This window comes from Tenrec ecaudatus, chromosome 17 (genome assembly GCF_050624435.1).
Source record: "Tenrec ecaudatus isolate mTenEca1 chromosome 17, mTenEca1.hap1, whole genome shotgun sequence".
NCBI lineage: Eukaryota > Metazoa > Chordata > Mammalia > Afrosoricida > Tenrecidae > Tenrec > Tenrec ecaudatus.
In genome coordinates this window covers 24,787,293-24,811,745 of record NC_134546.1, presented here as the reverse complement: position 1 = coordinate 24,811,745, position 24,453 = coordinate 24,787,293, and the positions used below count along the sequence as shown (strand labels likewise).

The 24,453-nt window shown below is 47.2% G+C and overlaps 1 protein-coding gene across 10 annotated transcripts in view; it reads right to left on the bottom strand.

Moving 5' to 3' along the window:
• LTBP1 (latent transforming growth factor beta binding protein 1) overlaps positions 1-24,453 on the bottom strand; it is a 436,575-nt gene that overhangs the window by 32,139 nt on the left and 379,983 nt on the right. For 7 of the 10 annotated variants that reach the window (XM_075536010.1, XM_075536014.1, XM_075536008.1 and 4 more), the window contains 2 exons: positions 20,268-20,393; positions 15,771-15,914 (listed from right to left, as the gene is read on the bottom strand). In XM_075536010.1, the coding sequence (XP_075392125.1) occupies positions 15,771-15,914; positions 20,268-20,393 (270 nt within the window). The remainder of the gene's footprint in view (positions 1-15,770; positions 15,915-20,267; positions 20,394-24,453) is intronic. The other 3 variants (XM_075536011.1, XM_075536017.1, XM_075536018.1) reach the window with 1 other exon arrangement.

The following is a 24,453-nucleotide window of genomic DNA, read 5'->3' as shown; positions in this document are numbered from 1 at the left end:
TCATTTCCTACATGTTTACTTTGCCAGGGCCTGGGTGACTGTGACAACCTGATCACCATACCGAAGAAAAGGAGCTTATAAAACACAAGTTCACAAAGACAACCGGAAAACGAACTGCTCTTGCCCTTCTCCCAAAGTTGTCTTCGCATCGGAGTACTGCTGCCACAGAAATACCCACAGTCTAGGCTGCCTGAAGGCTAAAGGCAGGGCACCCGCTTCAGGAGAAGACCCTCTGTCTGTCGTGGGAGGGAATCCTTCTGTCTGTCCGCTTCTCTAGAGTCCTTGCTGGGATTCCTCGGTGACCTCCATTGTCCTTCCATTTTCTCTGCCTAGTGTTTTCCCATGTCCCCAAAGTGCTTCTTTACGAAGCTCCCTATGGCTTGGCACCCCATCAGACCCAAACGGAAAAACTCCTAAAGGCCAACAAACAGTCCTTGAACTAACTACAAGCTTTACTTTCTTGTTGTTGTGTTTTGTTGTCATTGGCTTGTTGGTGGTGTTGTTGTTTTGATTTATTTTGTTGCTTGGTTTTGCTCTGTCTTCTTTTTGTGCATGTTATTATCTCCGCAGGTCTGTCTAAATAAAATAAGCTGGATGAATAATCTGGAGGAGAAAACAATGGGAACGACGGTTTCAGGGGGACATGGGAGAGGGGAAAGTAGGGGGAAAGGAAATGGTGTTAACAAACCCAGGGACAAGGGAACAACAAGTGATCCAAATCGGTGGTGAGGAGGGTGTAGGAGGCCTGGTAGGGCATCACCAAGGGTAATGTAATCGAGCTAGGAGGAAAAGGGCATTTATAGAGGTCTAAATAAAGGCATGTACATATGTAAATATATTTATATATGAGGATATGGAACTAGATCTATGTGCATATATGTATAGGTTTAGTATTAAGGTAGCAGAGGGACATTGGGCCTCTACTCAAGTACCCCCTCAATGCAAGAGTATTTTGTTCTATTAAACTGGCATTCCACGATGTTCACCTTCTCAACACAATTGCTCAAGACAAATGGGTGCATAAGCAAATGTGGTGAAGAAAGCTGATGGTACCCGGCTATCAAAAGAGATAGCGTCTGGGGTCTTAAAAGGCTTGAAGGTAAACAAGCGGCCATCTAGCTCAGAAGCAACAAAGTCCACATGGAACAAGCACACCAGCCTGTGGGCTTACAAGGTGTCGAAGGGATCAGGGATCAGGCACTGTCAGAACAAAAAAATCTTATCATTGTGTATGAAGGGGAGTGCGGAGTTGAGACCCAAAGTCAATCTGTAGGCAACTGCATACCCCCTTACAGAAGGGTCGCAGGAAGGAGATGAGCCAGTCAGGGTACAGTGTAGCAATGATGAAACACACAACTTTCTTCTAGTTCCTAAATGCTTCCTTCTCCCCTCCACCCCACTATCATGATACCAATTCTACCTTATAAATCTGGCTAGACCAGAGGATGTACAATGGTACAGATAAGAACTGGAAACACATGGAATCCAGGGCGGATGATCCCTTCAGGAACAGTGGTGAGAGTGGCGATACCAGGAGGGTAGAGGGAGGGTGAGGTAGAGAGGGGGAACTGATTACAAGGATCTACATATAACCTCCTCCCTGGGGGATGGACAACAGGAAAATGGGTGAAGGGAGACATCAGACAGTGTAATCTTTGGCAAAATAATAATCTATAAATAATCAAGGGCTCATGAGGGACAGGGGAGTGGGGAGGGAGGTGGGAAAATGGGGAGCTGATGCCAGGGGCTTAAGTGGAGAGCAAATGTTCTGAGAATGATGATGGCAATGAATATACAAATATGCTTTACATAATTGATGTATGTATGGATTGTGATAAAGAGTTGTATGAGCCCCTAATAAAATGATTTAAAAAAAAAAGAAGCTCCCAATGCTGGCATGTCTCATTAGCATAACAAAGACAACCCTATCCTCCACCACATGGGCTCACATCCATAGGCATGTTTTAGTGTTACTTGCCATCATCCCCCGCACCCCCCACCCCAGTCGTTTATTCTTCACTGGGTCCTCGGTTTGTGGACTGTTGTGCTTAGGTGCCATGGGGTCAGCTCCAACTCCGACAATAGAAGGGGACATCATGGGGCCTGCGCCATCCTCACAATGGCCCCTCTGCCGGAGCCCACTGTAGCAGCCACTGTGTCAATCCAGTTCATTACAGGCCTTCCTCTTGTTCACTGCCCCTCCACTCCATGAAGCACGATGTCCTTCCCCAGAGACTGGTCTCTCCTGACAAGTCCAAAGTTCATAAGAAGAGGTCTGGCCAGCTAGAGCATTCTAGCCACACGTCTTCCCAGACAGCTCCGCTGGTGCTTCTGGCAGACCACAGTATTTTCAATATTCGTCCCCAACATCATAGTTGGAATGCATCCTTATTCAATGTCCAACTTTCATATGCATACGAGGTGACTGAAAATACCATGGCTTAGACCAGGTGCACCTCAGTCCTTCAGAGAAACAGCCTCGCTCTTCGACACCTTCAGGAGGGCTTGTACAGTGTAGGCAAAGGGGTTGGGATGTACAGGCTGCATTTTGGAGGGACGCAACTCAGTTCCTAACACAACAAATCAGATCTTTGCAGGATGTGTTGTTCTCAGAACACAGAAGTATCCCAAAGGTCTCACTCCTTTGATTCTGAGGACTTCTCCGATTTTTCTGTCCTTGGCAGATCTAAGCCTGGACTCTAAATGGATGTTAAGAGCTGATGGCAAATCCAAACCTCTGGACAGGTAAACCATTTGCCCATCAAGTGCGACTGTGAAAACCCTGCGACATTCCTCACCTTGTCTAGCCGGCTTCCGTGTACAGAGAGGGTGATGCTGCTCTCAGCCACGCCAGGGTGGAGGCCCCCCACAGCTCATTCTCTTCAGCGGAGCTTCCCAGCCTTCAGCATACTCTTTTTGGGGAAACTAAGGATCCCCTGAGCAAGTCCGGGCAATCTACTTCCCAAAGAGCCAGGCACGTAGAACTCTAGATCCCAGTTCCACGGATCAGAGCCAAGTGCAGGGCAACTGCCCCTGGCCACAGGGCACATCTTTTCAATGAGCGATTCGATCGCAAAAATCTGCTGAAAATTTTACATCAACCCTTCTCAACATTGGAAGAGAAATTAACTATATCACCAACTGTGTTCAATGACTCGAGTCAGCTGGTGTAAAAATGCCGCTGCTAATGGATACATGGAGGCCTGTAATTCATGGGAGCAACACAATTCGAGGGTTGAATCGGCAGGTTTACCTCCCAGCAGGTGCTCGGAGGGTCTCCGTGATGGTTTTTCCTCGTGTACAAGCGTTAGGTCTGCTGTGGTTTTTACTGTAAGTGAAACATGTGGCAACGGGACCTCAAAGAAGACTGCTGCTGAGTCACGGGTCATTAGAAACCACAGGCTCTGAGTCAGATCTTGGCAGAAAAATCTACCCCCCCCTTTTTTTTTGCGCAACACTGTTTTTACATGGAGGTACCAAAAAAAAAAAAAAAAGATTTTTCTGAAGTTATGTACTAATTATTTTTTTTTACTAAACAACCTGAATACCTTCAAAGTACTCTCCATAATACTTAATACATTCGTCAAATCTGTGATTCCATTCTTGGAAACATTTTCATATTCATCTGTTCAGATAACTGACAGCACCTTCCTCAGTTTTTTCTTGACCTCTTCTACATCATTAAATCCCTCTCCTTTCATGTCCCTCTGTATTCGAAGAAACAAAAAGAAGTTGCATGTAGTGAAGTCAGGTGAGTATGGCGTGTGGGACAAGAGAGGCATGCAGTTTTTGGCCAAAACCCAACTCACTGAGATGGCTGCGTGAGCAGGTGCTTTGTGTGGTGGCAAAACCGGTCCTCCACCTGCCACGAATTATGCTATTTTTTCACACACCATTACACAATCGTTTCTTCAGAACCTCTAAATCAGTGGTTCTCAACCTTCCTAATGTTGCAACCTTTTAACACAGTTCCTCATGTGGTGGTGACCCCCAAGCATGAAATTATTTTCGCTGCTACTGCATGACTGTCATTTTGCTACTGTGATGAACTGGGTGATCCACGTGAGAGGGTTGTTTGATCCCCAAAGGGGTTGCAACCCTCAGGTTGAGAACCGCTGCTCTAAATAGAGTTTGATTAACAGTCGGACCTGGTGGAAAGAACTCTAAATGCACTGTGAGTCGACGTTTCTATCCATTCAGGAAGTTGATGGAGGTCCAGAACAAGGTGTCATCAGTTGAAATTTCACCTTTTTGGAAACCAGAAAACCACTCATACACTGGAGTTTTCGCCATAGAACTGTTCTTGGAAGCTGTGTTCAACAGCACTACAGTTTCTGCTGCATTTTTCCCGAGTAGGAAACAAAATGTCACAGCTGCATGCTGTTCTCTTAAATAGGCCACCACAACAAATAGGTTCATGCAAAATTGCTTTTATGAAAAAATTCACAGTGACCAGAGAGAACCTTCCCAGGCGACCCCACTGAGTGCACTAACTCAGAGTGAGTTGCTTGATGCTTGCCTAGCAGGAAAAATGTGTACTATGAAGCTATGCTCCACCCTGCATAATGCCAGGGTTCTTTTTTTTGGGGGGGGGGTTACCCCCTTGTATGTTCCTGACAATGTTCCTTAAGAGCCCTGGTGGCACTGTGGTTAAATCACTTCAATGCTAAGTGAAAGGTCGGCAGTTTGAACCAAATAGCAGCTCTGCAGGAGAAAGATGGGGGAAGTCTGCTCTGTAAATATTACAGCCTCACAAAACCTACAGGGCAGCTCTCCTCTGCCCTGGGGGAGAGCTGTGAATGGAAATAAACTCAATAGAAACCGGTTTAACAGGTGTGAACAATGTTCATTACACTCACATAGCACAGAAACTAAGGAATGAAAGAAAATTATCTATTTTTGTTGTGCCTTTCCTTGGGAAGGGAACTCAGATTATTGCACAAGGGAAATGGGAAAAATAACAACCCAATGTCATTATATTAGTCAGGTTTTATGTCGGTTGTCACCAATTTTGCATATTTTCTTTCCAAGCAGTTTGAAAATTCAATGTTTACACAGCTGAAACTGAAGGATAGTCGGGCCCTCATCTGTGTCTGAAAACAGATGCAAAAATGTTTTTTAAAAAAACAACCACTAGTTGACAAAGGTCATTCTGTGAAAAAGCACAATTTCCTTATCTCTTGACCTTTTTTACATAATTAATTTCCTACAGCATTTTTCCATTGGTGGAAAATTCCAACCAGTGAACTTGCTCAATGCAATCTCTTCAAAGAATCTGTCTGAGCTTCAGGCACTGCTGCGGGGGTGGGGATTTTTCCATTGAAAATTAATTCTGAAAGGAAGGCCAAATCAATGGTTCTCGGAGAATCGGATGATTCCTAATGGTCCTGTGACTAAGATTAGTCATACCGCAGCTTAGGCTACAAACTCCTAAGCAATACATGATTTCCTGGCTATTTTCAGGTTTGTGTGCTCAGTGTGTATTAAAAGGCTGTAACTGAGCAACCGTTGGCCGGTGATGGCAAGGAAGGGAGGGAGTGTAAGGCCATCGTCCCTGTGTGCTTTTGCTTTGAAAACTGTTTATTGTCAGTCAGATGGCGGTGTACATGTCAGTGCATCACTTCTGTATCCACCAACCTCAGAAACGTCTCCACCCCTCCCCAGCTTGCCCTAGAGTTCCCCATCCCACCCTGTTTTTCAGTCCCTGCTCATCCTCCTGTAGAATCTTAGTTTCCCTTTCACCCAAGTCAATACCTGCCGAGGCTCTACCGCGGGTGGGGAACCTTTTTTTCTGCCAGTGGCCATTTGGGTTTGTATAACATCATCTGTGGGTCACACTGACCAAACGTCGAATTAACTCACCCCTCATGTGATGGTTGGAACGGCTCTCTCTTGTGAAGTGCGTGTGAGGCTAGCTGGCATTGGTGATTTTGCAGGCTGGCTGCGGCCAGATCCCCACCCCTGTCCTAGCCTATTGCTCTCCTTCCCTCCCTCCCCTGCCCATACTTTTTGGGAGAGAACTTTAGGAGGCCACAGAAGAGCTTCACACGACTGACAGCACAGGTTACGCAGCATCCCCATTTTCCACGGCAGAAAACTGAGGTTGTTTCCAAGAATCTAATGCTCAGGACTTGCCTCAAAGCCCCTTCCAAAAGGCCCAGCTACTTAACATCTCATCCCTCAGGAGGTCTAATTGCTGTACCCTTCTTTCTTCTTTCAGGTATGGAGATGAGACTGATAACAACAGGTTTTCTCAGCTCGGACTTCCTTACTGAGCTCAGCATAAGACTGGACCAGGCCAGTGTGATCTCACTACTGTGCCCTCGTAGAAGAGGGCGGGTGGGAGCAGCGGGGCTGCCTTTTACCACCCTTTGAGGGAGCTCCCCATGGTCGTCAGATGGCAGGTGGCATGGGCATTTTCTTGTTGGCTTGTTTCCTTTCCTACTTGGTTCCCAAATAGGTCCCATCGTAGGCTTGTTGTGGGGTAAAACGCGGAACGTTTCTTGTTTGTTAAGGCAGATAATAAAGCACATTAAATAGCCCTGATTTTGCTTTAAATACTTCTTTCCCTTTCCCTTTGCAACGTGAAGACAGGCTGTCAGCACGATTGAAAGCTTGTCTCTTTTTTTAACTTTAAATGTTACCAAAGGCACTAACGTTTTATGCCGTCACAAGCTTCTTCAAGAAGAGCAATTCTCCAGCGGTATTTTCAGTAGCAGTAAAAGGCAACCTGGGCACGCATGCCTGTCTGATGATTCATTGTCTCACTTACGGACTTGGAGGAGAAGGTGATGGAGCCCTGGTGGCGGTGTGGTTATGTGCTGGCCTGCCATCCGCAAGGTCGGCAATTCAAAACCACCAGCCGCTCCGTGGGACAAAGATGAGGCTTTCTCTTCCCATAAACAGCTACAGTCTTGGAAACTCAAAGGGGGCAGTTCTAACCTAGCTAAAATGGTTGCTATGAGTCGACATCGACTCAATGGCTCTGAGTGTGTTTTTGGTTTTGTGTGCTTTCCACATGGAATTCAGGAGAAAGCCATGAACATTTTTAACAAGAAGTGCTGGCAGTAGGAATAACGAGATGTGATGGGATACGAAGAAAAAGGAAGGTGGCCTGAAGGTGGCAGCTGCAGATAAAACATAGGGGAGAGGTCAAAATGGAAGTTATAAGACAAAGGTCAAGAGGAAAACATACTTTCAAAGAAGCTGTCTTCAGACAGTTTCATTCTTAAAGAGCTCTATCAACTGGGGAAACAGCCCGTCAACTGTGGCTGTGCGGCGGGCACAGGGGCCAGATGCTGGGCACCTGGCCTATACTGCCCTGTGGTGGGCTGGGGGCACCTGGCCTACACTGCCCTGTGGTGGGCTGGGGGCACCTGGCCTACACTGCCCTGTGGTGGGCTGGGGAAGGCCAGACGGGAAGGCGGCCTGGTGGTGTTGAAAATCTGAGCTTTGAAAGATTGAAAGACTTTCATGATTATTTTTTCTTTGAAGGCAAGAAATAAAGTGTCAGAGGGGAGTGAGGAAGAGCAAATGGATAACTTAGTTGGGTCTGGGAGAATGGAGTAGGGTGCGGGGAGAGGTGACCTTCAGGGATGCAATTCCGACTCTGGCTCCTGGAGACACGGTGCGTGTCAGCACAGAACTGGGCTCCACGGGGTTTTCAATCATTACTTTTTTGGAGTGAGACGACCCTCTCTTTCTGCCAAGTTGCCTTTGCAGGGTCTTGAGCTGGCAAGCTGCCGGTGAGCAACCAGCACAGCAACTGTCTGGCCCACCCAGGGACTCCTGAGGGCATCAGTGGTAGAACTGCCTTAACGTGTGGTCAAGTGACATGAGAGGGCCAGAGCTGGGGGCTCTCTGACTCCTCTGCCTGGGTCATCCTGGGTACTAGACAGAGAGCTCACCGCCGGGTCTTGCCCTTAGAAGGCAGATGATAAACACCCGTCAGGCTGGATGAGGCGTTTTGTTGTTGTTGTTCTGGCTAAAGAGTTGGGAAGGGACGAGAGGCACACTGGGGCTGAGAGAAACAGGGCTGCAGAGAGATGAAGAGACGTGAGTGGCTGCGAGTGATGGAGGCAATGGGAGATCCTGGCAAAGGCCTGCGAGGACTGGGAGGCAGGTGCTGGTGAAAAGCAAGGGTTCCCAAATAGCAGAGGCAAGGGCGGTGGAGAACGAGAAGTGGGCGGGAGAGATGCCGAGAGCAGTGAGGACAAGAAGAGCTGATGGAGGTGGAAAAACAGCCACGGAAAAAGACAGGACAGCCTTCTCACAGCAGCAGCCTCCACAGCAGCGGCAGGAGACCTGAAACCCCCCTGTGCAGGTGTAAGATAGACACTCGTCTGAGAGGCCAAGTTTAAAGTGTAGAAATCTCTAAAGAGAACATATAAACTATGTTTTCTTCTGACCCTGTTTATGGCAAATTCTAGGCTGCAAGTTGTATTGCTAATTCTGCAGTGTGAATGCCTCCTATGGTTTTAAAGAGGATTACATGTGTCGTTTTAAGCTTGCCTCTGTGAATACTGCCAGTGCACGCAACATTGGTATGTCTTGATGAGACACTCACATACGGTGTCGGGCACGGCACATTTAAGGAGCCCCGTGGCAGTGGCAGTGGCAGTGGCCGTGGCCTATTTATTCATGGAGCTGCTGTCCCGCCAGGGTCAGCGGTCAGAACCCACGGCAGCTCCACAGGAGAACGATGAGACCATCTGTCCATCTGTTCACGTAAAGACTGAAAAGTCAGGGAAACCCACAGGGCAGCTCTACCTCGGTCCGACCAGGTCACTCTGAGCGGCGTTGACCGAATGACGGCGAGTTTGGTTTGGTTTGTGTGTTACGTCGGTATACATGTTGTTCTTGTTACCTGCCACTGAGTTCGCATGAAATGATTCCCAGTCCTATGCCATCCCCATGATGGGCGGGAGATGGGACTTTTGTAATCCCTCGGGATTTTTACTGTCCGCTTTTTCAGAAGCAGAGTGCCAGTCCTTTCTTCCATCTCCACCTCAGTCTGCACGTTCTGCTGGAACTTGGTGAGCATCAGAGCACTAGGTGAGCTCCTGCAGATAGGTGGGGGGTGGGGGGTACTGAACAGGAGGTGCCCTGGCTGGGCATCCAGCCCAGGTCTCCTGTATGGAAGGGGAGAATTCTCCCACTACACTAGCCTGTTCTCAGATACTGTAGATTGCAATAAGAAATGTACACAATGAAAGACAAGGCTTCATAATTCGTAACACGTCTCGCTATTGTCTTGGAATATGGCAAGAAACTTGATCCTTAAAAAAAACCACCAAAAAACCCTAAGCATATTTTCTTGAGTTATAAATATATTCCTATTATAGATCTAATGCAAAAACACAATAAGGCCTCAGGAGTTTTATGGCATTTTATAATATTTGCATTCTAAATACTGCGGTCTCACTAACTTTGCTATTTTTTTTCCCCTAGAAAAGGTTTCTTTTCCTACTTGGAAAATTACTTTGAAAAACTCTTTCAGTGCTAATTTATTTTACAGGTTAGCTAAACACATTTAGAAAGCTACTTTGCCAAATGTAACAGTTGACTGGTATTATATGTGGTTTCCTGCCTTTGAAAGACCATGTACATACACAAAACCTGTACTGCGTCCCTCTAGGAAGAGAGCAAGAAGGCCACCCGAGCTCCACTGTCAGAACCAGGCAGGTGAGCGGCACCACTTGGCCCTTTGCAGGCAAGTAAATGCTTGCCATCCTTTCGATCCACTTGCAATTGGCCCAAAGCGAGCAGAAAGCGATCTCCTACAATGACGTGTGAATAGGAGTCTCCTCGCCCAAGTTTGCCCCTTTTACGTAACTTTGGGAAGATGAATGATGGTTTTCATTCTACCGAATGGGCTGGAGATGAGCTGGGCAGCTGACGGAGGGATACAGCCTTGAACACGGGCACACTATTGGATCCCATAGTCGCCAGCTGTCTAGCATGTGCCAGAAACATGTGTTAGACAGGGAGCTAGGTCCCAGCGACCCAGATACTTTGGAATACAGACACAGACTCAGTTACCTATTAAGAGCAAAGTACTGTAAGTACAAAGAGCTAGAACCTACTTGTTCTGCCAGGGGGGTTGGGAGAAAGTTGGATGAGCCGGTAAGAGAAGCTGACATCTACAGGTTTGTGTGGGCAACCAGGCAGGTACAGGCTGCTCAGATGGCAGTGGGGGTTAAAGAGGGAAACCTTTGGGAAGCAATGAGGAGGCCTTGCTCCTGAGTTTATAGATTATGGTGAATGTGGGGGATGGAGCTCTAATGGTCGGTCAGATCACAAATGATACAGGGTCCTGTTGCCACCATAAAGGTTTGGGACCACCTACTGTAGGACGTGGAAACTGCTGGCAGACCTAAGAAGGACTTAAAATCAGATGTATATCACAAAGCTGAAGTCCGGCAGCAGTGTGGAGCGGGAACTGATGGAAGCGGCAAGGGGACGGGGACTCAGTAGGCTATGTAATGGGCTGGGTAAGAATTCTGGGGTCTGACCTAGACCAGAAGAAACAGAAGAGCAGGGAGTGATTTCCAGGGTCCTGAGGGGGGTGGGAGGGAGCTCTGGTGGCACAGTGGTTACAAGTTGGGCTGCTAACCTCACAGTCAGCAGTTCAAAACCACCAGTCACTCCATGGAAGAAAGACGAGGCTTTCTCCTCCTGTGAAGAGTTACAGTCTCAGAAACCCACAAGTGCAGTTCTGCCCCGTCCTATGAGTCAGTGCCGACTCGATGGGAGTGAGTTCGGTTTGGGTTTGGTGAGGGTGAGAATGGCAAGGTGGTATGAAGGTTCACTCGGCTGACTGAGGACAAAGGATAAAAATATCCTTTCAAGAGTTCGCGTATCGATAGTTGAAAACTGGAAAAGGAACCCAGGTAGGTACGGCTGGAAGAAGGAATGGTACTTAACTTGGCCTTCAGTTTCAGGATCACTTCAGTTTGCTATGCCTACAGGACACACGGGAAGAGTTACCCAACAGGCAACTGGAAATGGCTCAACATGGCACTCGGGGCAGAAATCGGGAGGAACGACATTTCTTTGGCAGTTGACACTATGTGAGTGGTAGTTGGGCACATAGAAGCAGATGAATCTTGAGTAAAAACAGGACCAACTGTGCGACCACAGGAGGCGTCTGGGGAAGCAGGCGCGGAGGGGGGGCTCAGGAATGAGACGAAAGGAGCAGCCAGGAGGGTCGGAGGAGGCAAGAAGAGTCATGTGCTGACATCCGTTGGAGGAAGAGGAGGAGGCAGTGGGAGCTTGCAGAGCCACTGCTTATGTTTCCAAAACTGCAGGCTGCGGTCACCCAATTCATGACAGTAGCAACATCACAGTGATGAAGGGGCAAGGGAAATAATGTTACCATTGATATGAGGAACCATATGAAAGGGCCGCGCCTTAGGAAGGTTGAGGATCACCACTGCTTCGATCAGAGGTTCACAGGGGCTCCGTATTTCAGCGCCCACTCAACAGGAGATGGGTCCATGGAGGGAGGAGAGGAGGGTGGATGTTCCTTTAAGAAGTCTGCAGGTCCACATGGGAAGGAGGCGATCCCTGGTTGGTGAGTTTCATCTTAGAAAATTGTGGGGCCGTGGGTGTTCGGTCCTAACTGGTGGACTAGTGATGTGGGGAGATGGCAGAGCTGGGCTCTGTTACCCTCTCTTCCATCTCTTAGCTGTACGTCGAGCAGGGAAACATGGAGAGCTCCTGTCTGGGACACTGCTTCCTTACCTGCAAATGGAGGCACTGGGCCGGAAAAGTGCGACAGCAGCTTGTAGATAGAGATCTAGCTCATGATGTTTGAATAAGCTCTCAAATGTGCTAGAGAAACCCGATATTAAAATCAGGGTCCGACGGTGACTTGTGTGGGATCAATTATCCTATGCTGCAAATTTGCATACTCTACTTTCAGATTTTGAGTATTTGCTTTTGTTCTTGAAGAGAGCACCGCCTGTATCGTTTTCTAACCCTTTTGTCAGGGTGCCGTCTTCATTCTACCTTCTGTTTGAAGCAGAAAACTCCGTCCCCACCGCAGAGGCTCCTCTGTCACTGCAGAGAACAGTCGTTTCTGGGTCAGGCCCGAAGGCCGCCATTGACAAGACTGCGTATTTCCTGCTTCCGTCAACATGCCCAGGCACATAACGTTTCTCGGAGAAATTATCACAGGCACTGGGGAAAGAAAGCACCAGCCGATTTCCCATCCCCGCCCTCTTAAAGGACATGCGTAGTCTGGTGTTGGGCAGTCTTGAGTTATTTTGGTTACAGGTGCTTTTAGGCAATACACTTTGATGTAAATTCGTGACCCAAGGCCCAGGCAGTGAAGACATTAGAGCAGGATTGAATTAAAAAAAATGTATGTGAAAACTAAAAACCGAGTAAAATAACAACAACCTAAAAACAGAGTTAGAAAAATAAACATTTTAAGATAGTAGAGCTTGACAACACCTTATCGGCCATCGGGGGCCCTCTCTCACTAGGTGAGGCACCTCTGTGGTTGCCTCCGGGGAAGCAACACGAACTGCGGAGGAAGCCAGTTTGTCTACAGACTGGTCTGTAATGTGCCTTCCTGACACTTCCAACCTCTGAGCCCAGGTTGATCTCGGGAGGGTACCACGGAGGACGTTCACTGCTGCTCACTGGGGGATGTGGGCTGCCCGGGAGGTTTACACCTGGGCACAATATCGCCGTAGTCCATGTTGCTGCTACTCTCCAAATCGCCTTTCAGTAAGGAGACCGGAGTTGTTAATGTAGCACTCATTATTATTGCAATGAGTATTATATTATAAATGTATATGTATACACATGTATAAATATTATACCTATTATAATATTTTATACATTAGGTATATAGTTGTACTATATCCACTGTATATAATAGCATATTATATACAGTATACATACATCATATATACCATATACAGTATAACTGATATATATTAGTTATGTGTATACTATATATAGTTATTGTGTAACTATATACAATAACTATACACACTATATGTACAATAACTATAGATACACCCACACATTTATGAAGCATGTGGGTGGCACAAATGATGATTAAGGCCTTCAGTAGCCCAAAAGCTGGTGCTTCAAACACCCAGAGGCACCTTGAGAGAGAAGACTGACAATCCACTTCCAAAATGTCACTGCTGTGAAAACCTCGGAGTGGTCATGAATCAAAATCAGCTCCGTGGCATCTCATAGCACCAGACCTTTAAGAGGGTCTGGATGTGAAATAGAGTCTGAAATTCATTTGAATCCTAGTTGAAAACGCACTGCTAGTATATTTGGTACAGAACATTTTATTTGGGGCAACAGCAAATTGTTTGCCTGGAATGTGGTACGGGCTCTTTTAACTGGCCCACTTGCTGGACTAATTGATGTCCTCTCCATGTGAGAAGCCGCAGGGCCGGTGGCTGGTGCACCTGGAAGGTCCCTGGCAATCCACACCCCCCACACACGGGCTAAGGCGCACACCACCCAGAGTGACCTGTGCTGGTTCTCTCGCGTGCCTATGTCCCTGTCACACGAGAGTCCATGCTGACTCACAGCGAGCCCCTGGAGTTTCTAAGATGGCAACTGTTTATGGGAGTAGAAAGGCCAGTCTTTCTCCCGAGGAGCTGGTGGTGGCTCCGAACTGCTGACCATGCGGTTTGAAGCCCAACGCGTAACGATGGCACCACCACCGGAGCTCCGTGTAGTCACAACAAGCTCTAACTCAATGATATATACATGTGAGTGTGAAATGTAGTGTTGCTTCTAGGACAAACTGAATGCACAAATAGAAGGTGAACATAAATCTCTCATCTTAAAGGTGAGAAATCCAAAACTCTCAATGTTCAGCGACGCATCCAGGTTTATACAGGAAGAAAGTGGTTAGCAGACCAGAACCCGGGTTTCCCCTTAAAAGTAATGCAGGAAAGAGTTCACATCTCCACCACGCACAGCAATGGTCCCTGTTCTATCTCCTGCCCTCCTGCCTCTCCGCCGTCCTGTCAACACTTAGAACCCGGGAACTGTCCTCCGGGGTTCTTTCCACTTGGCACAGTATTGCATGGATGTATCACGGCCACCTCATCTTCAGGATCTGGTGGCGCACTAGGCTTCCAACCCCAAGGCCAGTGTTTCACACCCACCAGCCGCTCCGTGGAGGAAAGACATGGCTGGCTGCTCCTGGAACGATCCAGAGTGTGTGTGATAGGGTTGCTCTGAGTCCGAAGATTGGGTAAACCTTATGTTTATTGAGTCTACTAAACGACTGTGACTGGTTCTACGTGGGTTACTTTACGCTGAATAGCATTGTCCTTCACAAAGCACTGCTCCACGGAACCAAAGGCAAATAAGTAACAGACAATGACTTAGCAACTGTTGACCGCCCAGGGTTTTGTTTGTTTTCTGCTGTCAGAGGTAGAAATACGATGCAGTCTTTTCTCGGTGGCAGATGAGTTGCAATGGTTGTCAATGGACATAGAGGTATATCTTCCCCATGCTCCCCTAAACACAGGTTTGTGTTTTCCCTAGCTCGACTCCTGCATTTTATTCTATTGTTGTGCATCTAAGGGAGGGGGGGGTAGTTCAAAGAGTTCATGGAAAAAGGGAATTAAGGCATTTCCGCAGAAGGCCATTTTGAAGTCCACGCCCCCCACCATATATATCACAACCCGTTTGCCTTTTCCACATTCTCCGTGTGTGCACGTTGGTAACCTAAATTATGTTTATCAAGGTGTCCAAGGGTCACCGTCCTCTCTTTCCAAAGTTTCCCATCACCCTTACGAGCAGCTCAGTGTCTTTTAAGCAGTGAGTTCCACCTCCCCGCCATGCCCCTCCCCATGGATGGAGCTTCAGAGGGACTGGGGCCCTTTAAGCTGGCAGCCCCACCCCTGCACACGTGTCGATTTAATGCTTGAGAACAAAACTGTGTGTGGATGGAAATCTGTTTACGAGTGACTCACTATTCCTTACAAGGACAGTTACTTTACATTTGTCACCTACCCTCTCGGGGGGTCCTGAAAGTTATTACATCAGCCCGGAGCGAAATCGACTGAGATTGAACACGAAAGAAAAATGTTCTGTTTCATTTTATTTGGCTCCGAAAGGGCCATTTGGTCTTTTGCTTTCCTTAAAATACAACCTTGCTCCAGCTACCTGGCACCGAGTGAAAGGGGGTCTGGATGTTGATTAATTGATCTGGAAGACAGTCAGCCCTCCCTTTCAATCCGTGCCATGACGACACAGCCTAAATCAAGTTTTAAACAAGTGTAAACACGGTTCCTTTGGGGGCCAAATTCTGGAAAATACACCTTCGGAATTCCACGTAGGCGTCTTTGTGGATCCCGAGAGGCCTGTGGGTTGCTTTTAATTTAGAGAACTGTCAAGGTCGTTTTCTCCAAGGGCCGAGAAAGGCGGACTATGCCATTTAATGAGAAGATGCCGTATTCCACCCTGAGCTGTACAGCGCTCTGATTTTAAGTCCTCCCCAGCAAACGTCCTCACCACCTTGGATCCTTCAATCTACTCCTGCGTCTCTGGGCTGGAAAGCACATGAGCGAGCTGGTCCAGAGCGATCTGCATTCCAGTGGTAAAAGCAGGCATGGAAATAGCCTGGGAGCATCTGCTAACAGGGTGCCAGAGCGTTTGGAGATATGTACATCGTTTTTAACCTCCCCCTAGAGTGCTGAGTTCAAGGCGGTGGCTGTCCAAGCCCCCATGCCCAACACAACCTCCATGCCCAACAAAGCACTGTTGTGACTTACCTTCGGAGGCCCGGGCGCGACACTGCCCAGTCATGGGGCTGTACTCCTGGTTTTCATCCGCGCACACACACAGAAAGGACCCCTCCACGTTTTCACAGAAGGCTTCGCCACACACGCCACTGAGCAGTTCACATTCGTTCACATCTGGAAAACGGAGCATGGATCCATTTAGATGCGTGCCTTGTTCCTGACAGCTCTTTATTTTACTAACTGTACCAGCTGTCCATGTCTGCTGGGGACGTGGGGGTCCCCACTGAGCAAGCAAAACCCTTCTGCCCTCTCAGGGAAGGGACTCTGACAGATCCTGCTACCATTTGGTTTGTATGAAAAGACCATGACAGATGTGAGTTACTCCAGTTTGAGGCGCACCACACGATGGTTTCACGGGCACTGTTCTGCACCCTTTGACCTTCTGTTTTTGTATTCTCTGACTTGTTGACATAAGGAAATCTAAAATGACCCAATATTCTCCTCTCAGTTTTGAGTTCAGAGAAAATAAGAAACACCATTAATTCGGAACCCACAGAATCCTTTATATTCCCTTAAAACATTAAAAAAAATCTACTTAAATGTCTGAGAACACAGTTCTTCGGAAGCCAGAATGTCCATAATTTTAACAATCTGAAGTCAGGTTGTGTATACCTTTAAGCAACGAAGGAAAGAAGCCTATAAATGCTAATGATGCTGTATTGGCCATACACATGAAACCAATTGGTCCAATAAGTATTGATTTCATTATCCTTTAAAAAATTCTGTTGACACTTCTCATTTATTTAAAACTATTGTCTCCTATGTTTAAATATAATGAAAATACAGTCCAAGACTTTCAATAATGAGTGTGTGTTTCATTCAAAATTATCCGAGAACTCTCCTCTACAGCAATGTTGATTTTATGCTTGACCTTGTCGAATACTACCTTTTCCCCTTTCTCCTCCTGAGGAACATTATTAATGAGTGTACAGTTGAGCCAGTCAGTTCATGACTTAACAGCTAAAATATTCAGACATTTTATGTATTAAATATGTACAAATGTCAGCTTTCATAAGCACACTCTGAGACGGTTCATACAAAGTTAAGCGAGATCTCGCATATCCAAATCATGCAGGAAGGAGAAAAAAATCTCATTTTCACCTGCTAGACCCAGTTAATTGAACAAAAAAAGTGTATCTATCTTGACTTATTTAGACAATGATCTCAGTTTTCCATTTCATTTGTGTATAAACAGACATAAACTCCATGGGCTGAGTTTCGCTTATAAAACGACATTGAGTCATAAAATAAAGCAGAGACGTGGTGTATTTAATCAACCTGGACAGTTCTCATGTAGACTAGAAAAACGGACTTGAGGAATTTGCCAGTTCACATTGGTCAATGTTAGGTAGACGTCAAAGGGAACTGTCTGCTTTCCGACTTGTATTACTTACGTAGTTGTCCAGCTCTCTCCCACCAGACTACACTCAATCAAGGGATGTTTTCGTGATGACTTGGATGAGCCGGGCTCTGCAGACACAGGGCTCAGGCTGGCTTAGTGTCTGTCTTCACTGAGCTTACAGTCAAGTTGGGGAAATGAATTAGATCAGTTCACAAGCTGAGGGAGGGGCTCAGCGTGAACTGCAGGAAGCATCGTGGACGGACTCAAGTGTAGTCCTGGGTTAGGGAAGCAGCATGTGAGCAAGGTGTGAAGGATGAGTGGAGATCATGAAAAGGAAAGAGGGGGCAGAAAGAGCTGATGGGCTCGTAGGGTCCTGGTGGAGGAGCTAGGTGGCCAAAGGCTCATCTCGGAAAGTCTACCGAGTACCCTGGTGACGTGCACATAGGTGCCCTGTTGGAAAAACCCCATTAATGCCTGCAATTCAGTGCACTGATAACCAATACTCCTCCCATGAGACGGGTGCTAAACTAAAACATTAACACGGGTTTTCATCTGCCTGGTCAGAAATGATCATTAACCCAGGACCCACAATCTACGTAGTGCCAATGGCCCAACAGCTGATAGGTCAAAAGTTAATACTTAATTAAAAAAAATCAACTGCCTATAATAGGTCGAGCACTGTGCTAAGAAGAGGGAAGAGGAAAAAGAAGACAAACAACATGATCAGTCGTGGGAAGAACAGGGTCTTGGGAAAGGGGCCCACATGTGGGGAGCGCATAATTAAATCACAATTAAATCTCCAACGACTGTGAGAGCAAGAGGAGGGGTCCACTCCCCTGAAGAGTTATAGTCCGAGAAGCCGACAGGGCAGCTCTACTCTGTCCTCTGGGTGGGAACTCTTGTGATGGGTCAGTGGGTTTTGATTCTCCAAACGAAGTGCTATCACTGACGTTGACTAAAAGTATGACGGCAGGAGGAGACGAGCCACAGCGGAGCTTGAGAGTGAGTGAGGGATCAGGGTGGCCTCTGGAAGGTACAGATACCTAACCACAGTCTTCAAGGGGGATGAATCTGGAAGGGGAGGAGAGGTAAGGAGTATATTCCCAGAAGGCTTATAAAGAGAAAATGGCAGACAAGTAAATGCACAGTAATGTAAGCAAGCAAAACCAGCCTCATGTTACTGGACTAGAAAAGATGCAGATGGAAGTATGAGGCTGGGAGGTGAGCAGAGGTCAGGGCCTACGGCCTCCAGTAGTCAATTTATGAAGCAAATGTCAGACGAATCTTAACATCTGTGTTGCATCGACAGGTGACCACAGTGGGGGGTGGAACGTAAGGTTAAGATGGTCTTTGCTGTGTCATGAAACAGCCACGTCTTCTTGTGATGGACTCATCTGTCACAAAGGGGATGCTACCAACAGTTTCTGGGCTCGCTGAACACCCTGATGGAGACTGTCCTCGTAGCTGCCCAAAGTACTTGGTGTCGAGCCACAATGCGTCCGTGTCTCCTGCTCAGGTACAGGCACCTCTTTCTTCTTTGTGCTTGTCTCAGCACTGAGCCGAGCCGAGCCCAGCCCAATGTGCACTGAGAGCGCCGATTGATGCTCAGTAGCAGCTACTGAGCTGCAATGAATTCTATCCTCCTTCTACTTCAGAACCTTGTCTTTCTAATGTTCAGTTATTACTTAATACAAGGTGGGGGGCAGGGAGGAGGTTCGACTGCTCAAAAATCAAAATGACTAGGAAGAAAATATGTTCTCTATTGAATTCTTTGATGGGGTCCCTCAGAAATCCAAATAAAGTGAAAGGCAAGATTTTGTGAACAACTGAATATTAGCGATGTCTACTAAAGCCCGAAACACACCCTTCTCGTGGCCATTATGTGTCAGGGGACCGAGGAGCTGGAGGAAGTCTTATAAAGCAGCGGGTGCATGCCCTTCAATATCCATCCTGTAACTTGTTCAGCACGTAGGGAGCTGTGGCTCAGAGAGGTTATATGGCTTGCCCATAAGCCATTTGTACCATTTCCATATATAGCATGTCCTTGTCCCTCCTCTTCACTGCAAAGCCGTTCCCTTTCAATGCACAGCAGCATGCTTTCAGAGAGGAACAGACCCTTCTCATGGGGAGACAGTAATTCACAACAAGGATACTTTAAAGGAACAGATATCGATGATCACCTTTTTAATAACATACGTGTTTCTGGATGGCAGAGGCTTAGGTTCAAAACCACATTGCAGCTTTGTACATAACTTTCGTTTGGGGGAGAGAATTAATTAAACTTAATACGTACTCCCATTAATAGTCACTACCATTCAAGTGATAATGTTATTAGAACTCTGGATAGCTTGTTTCCAGCTGAAACAGAATGGTAAGTGAATGGTTCTTTTCGTTGTACAAGCCGGGTTTTCCAGCACATTTTTAATGCCGTTTTTGTGGTAAAATTAGGTGCCTCGGCCGATATTTGGGTCAGCTTATACTCAAGTATATATGGTAATAATCTTTCTCCTCCCCATTTAATGGTCCCGATGGCAAACAATTTTCATCATGAATTTGATTGGGAGCAATCACTGCAGCTGATCTGAACCCGAGGAGAAAAGGCTGAAACCCGCTTCTCTATGAGAATGTGTGGGAGCGCATACGCCAACACACCTGACGGCACCCAGGATTCCTGCCCGCCCTTCCACCCGGGGACAGACGGAGAAATAGGGCTGCACGGGCCAAAGCATCATTTTACGGATGTCATTCCTGGAGACTGAAATTCTTGCCAACACTTTTCTTTAAATGCCCTGCCTACGAAGGTGCGTTTTGAAGACAGACAAGCTTCTACCACACACCAGACTCTACTTCCTGTGCAGGAGGGATTGCAGAGCTCCGCACATTCAGCTAAAAGTTTAAACAGATGGTCCTTTGAAAATACGCTTACATTTAAAGTTATACTTTGTTATTTCTGAATGTGTCTAGCCATCTCAGAAACCATGGGTAATTTTTACACACCCCCAAACTGGAGGCTAAAATAAAAGTGTGGTGAAATTCTGCCCACGTGTCTCGCTCCTGTTGATCGCTGGGATTTCTTCTCTGGAGGGAGAAGGTGAAACATTTGGGAAAGAAATCCAAACACTCACCCACACACCCTTGCCCATCCTGTGGGGCTTGAAAGCCCTGATAACAGAGACAGCGGAAGGAGCCAGCCGTATTGTCACAAAACCCGTGACTGTCACAAATAGTGTTGTTTACACATTCATCAATATCTGCAAAAAAGACATGTCACATGAGACACAAAGCAAACACGAGCTGACACACACCAGAGATTAATGATGGACACAGGCGTGCCATACACCTTGATTAGTATGCGATGATCATGCTGGCACGGGAAGTAATTGAAAACATTTTACATGTCAATAAAATGTTTTGACGGAAACGTCTTAGTAGCCAGAATGTTAAGCTCTCCGAGAAAACATTTACTTTTCCTCAGGAAATGTTTTCCAACTGAAATGACCCCCTCGACTGCCGCCGTTGGTTATTTTCTCAATGTTTTCATCTCTTTATTGCCACGGAGGGTCTACTCCGATGGTGAAACCACGTGGAAAGCCTGGTCACGTCTTTTTGGCCGTGGTATATGCAAACAGTAGATGTAGCTGCCAGAAGTTCCGAGTTTCCTGGACGATGTGGTCTTCAAACCTGCAGATGACCTTGATCAAGACTAGACCGTATTCACATGACATCACGAGAGACTGCGCTGGTGAGTTCCGATCTGTGCTCACCACAAAGGGTTTCTGATAAGCAAGTGGCAACCACTCAGACCCTAAACGCCAGTGCTGCTCCAACTAGTCAACCAGTGGCCAACTTGCAGGCTCATTTTCCCCCGCTATCAACACCAGGCTCCACCCTGATCTGCGCCTCTGTTTTCATTAGCAAGAAAGTGCTCATCAAAGAGATACCTCTTTGCCAAGTGACCACCAGACTTTTGGACAAACCTCTGCTTTGTCCTCAGAGGTGCGGATTTCTCCGGAGCTTTCATTCCCATCTTCTTCGTTGACGGCCAGAGGCTGCCTTTCATTGGCCAGGTCCTGTGTTCTCTCCCTCTGCTTCAACAGGCCCCAAATACACGTGTGCTGTTTTTGTGACAAGCAATGGGGAAATGCGGCCAACAGACCAACTCTAGGGGACGAAGAGCGTACCGTGACCTCCAAGTGATAATTAAGAATTAAATGCATTTGGCAGAATTCAGTTTAGGGGGAGCTGATGGTAATAAAATAGAACTTTGCCTTTCAAAATGTTTACAAATCAAGTCCAAGAAACATTGTGACAGAGACTACATGAGCAAGTACGTGCGGCATGCCATCTTTTCCTTATTGGTTTGCCAGCATGGAAACGACCAAGCCCAAGTCCAAAACTGTCTCTCTACAGAAAGGCCTCGAGGAGTCAGTCCATCAAAGTTTCCTTCATCATCTTACATGCCCGATCCAAGTCAACTGGGTCTCTTCTTCTGAGGGCTGAGCCTTTCTCTCTGCTTTCCAGCCTCAACTGTGAATTCCAATCCAGCCTCATGTTAGCTCCCTGGCCCTCCCTCACTGCCTTACACAACATTCAAACCTCTTGTTAAAGCTTGCATGTGACCATGAAGCCGCCCGAGCTGCTGCACCCACTCTTGCACGCCCATCGCTGTGAACCGTCTCATCTGTAGAAGGCAAAGAACAACGCAATACTATTGCTGGATTCTTAGCATTACCGTGAGGATGCTGCTGATAGGAAGCATTCAAAATGCCGATATTAAACATATTTCGACCTATTTGTTATGTATAAATGAATGAGGAGGTTTCAAAAAGTTCATGGGAAAAAATCCCATGGCCTTCTCATTCCATTTTTTTTTCATGACCTCTGTAAAAGCACCCTCCTATACCATCCCTGGAGGCAGGGGTTCAAACACCCCTGGGCATGCCTCGGAAGACAAGCCTGGCAATCCCCTTCAGAAAGTTCGAGACTTGAAAATAGAGTCGAGCAGTTTCTCTCTGCCCATGTGCGCTCACCGTGAATTGGAATCGACTCACAGTAATAGTATACGTGTATAATTATAATAATGGTCATTATTATACCTCTCCATTCCCTTCCTCAATGACTCTGGCTTCCTAACATTTTAGACAGTGGGCGCTCCTGAGAGAGGCTAATGATGAGTGTCCATCACTAAATCCAGTGATCAACTGCCAGCAGTCCTCTCCCAGCCCTCCAGGTCTGGTTGTCACCCCTCCTTAAACTCTTCTCACCCACGCCGCATGACAGAGTATCCTTCTCGTTCTCCCACTTTAGACACTCTGGCTCACCTGCCCCTTTCCCAGCATGAAGCGGGTGTCTGCCAAGGCCTCCGTGCTGAGATTCGCTTCGTCCTCAGGACTCCCTCTCCACCCTCCTTAGCCCGGCCCAGTTTCAATTCCTGCAGCCCGCTGTGGAATCCCGAATCTTTCTGTCTAGTCAGGCTCTCTTCTCCAGCACATGTCGTCTTTGCCGTCATCACCAACTCAAGTCCCAGGCTCTCTTCCTATGAGTCTGCCAACTTCCTGACCTCGGTCTTCCTTTCCAAACATCTCGACTTTAATACCTTCCCCGACTTGAACTCCCAAACACACTGCCACAAGGCAATGCTGACTCCTAGAGACCCCTGGGGGCGTTTTCTGAGACTATAACGGTTGACAACGGGAGTAGAAAGCCCAGTCTTTTTCCCTAGGAGCTGCTTGTGGTTTAGAACTGCCAACCATGCGGATGGCAGCCCAACACATAACCACTACACTACCAGGGTTCAATGAACTTACAGACTAATATTTAGTTAACAATATTAAAAATCAATCAATCCCTTGGCAGCATCTAACACAAAGATGACATTCAATAAATCTGTTTCCTTTTCAGTGTCAGCCCGAGAGTGGGGTCACAGCTTATTTACTGATGACAACCACAAAATGAGGAACTGCAGCACGTCACCTAATCACTTCACAGACCCCGCCTCGCACTCAGCTCCTGCAACGGGCTTTGCCACAGAGGCTGTGGTACTGACTGAGCCACAAGAGCTAAGGCAGTGGTTCTCAACATACAGTTCCTCATGTGGTGGTGACCGCCCAACCATAACATTATTTTTGTTGCTACTTTATCACTGTCATTTTGCAACTGTGACGTCCACAGGCTGAGAACCGCTGACCTAAGGCCTGGAAAGAAACTGAGAGACATAATCATCACTGACATACTGCCCATTTCCTAATCTCTCTTGAGGCTATTTATCTATTACCAACTAGATTTGCTCCTAATAAACAAGCTTATTCTCATGCCTCTTCTAATCTCACCCCAACTTCTCCTGTGTCCCCTTAATCGGGGACTCCCAGCAAAGCAACTCATCAAGGCCAATCTCAGTGTCACCCCAGACCATTCCCTGCAGGCCTCCTACTCCTCGTATCTTACGAACTTGGTCTCTCTCCTGCCATGTCCTCAGATCCATCTCACCTGAGCAGTGCAGCCACCTCCTCCTCCCAATTCCTTTCCCCTCGCGAGGCTTGCCTCCCTCCCTCTGATCCCAACAGCTGCCCGTGTTTGCTTTCTAACATGTGTTATCTGTTATGCCATTCCTTTGCTCAGCCCGTTCAGGATCTTCTCCTGGGTAGAAGACAAAGACCTCTCTTCTTCACAGAGCATAGCGCATTCTTTCGTCATCTGGCTCCTGGCCACGTGACTAGGCACAGTTCCCTGTACCACTTTACCCGCTAGCCCGATGGTCCTCAACCTTCCGAATGCCGCAACTCTTTAATACAGTTCCTCATGTTGTGGTGACCCCAACCATAAATTATTTTCGTTGCTACTTCATCACTGTTTTTTCTACTGTTATGAATTGGGCAACCCCTGTGAAAGGGTCATTTGACCCCCAAAGGGGTCGCGACCCACAGGTTGAGAACCATTGCTCTAGCCGTATCAGTCTATGAGAGTTCTTTGACAATTCCACTGCCCTTCCTTCCTAACGGACTTGGCGTACATGTCTCTCTACTAGAAGCCAGTCCTTCTCCATTTGCTTTGCTGAAAAACACCTCAGGGGGCTTTGGGAGCCAGCAGCCCAAGAAGAGCCTCCTTGATGACCGAAACGTCCCTGACTGCTCCAGGTGCCCACAGCACTCTGTGCATGACTGCTGGCTGGGGAGATTCTCCAGGGGGATCGTCAGCTGAGCCCAACCAACAGCGTGTGTTCCCACAGCTTCTTTCTCACCAGCAGTTCATACAGAAATGGTTGTCAAGGACAGGGATTGGGCGAGATTGGGAAATGGGAAAGAGGTTGGAAAG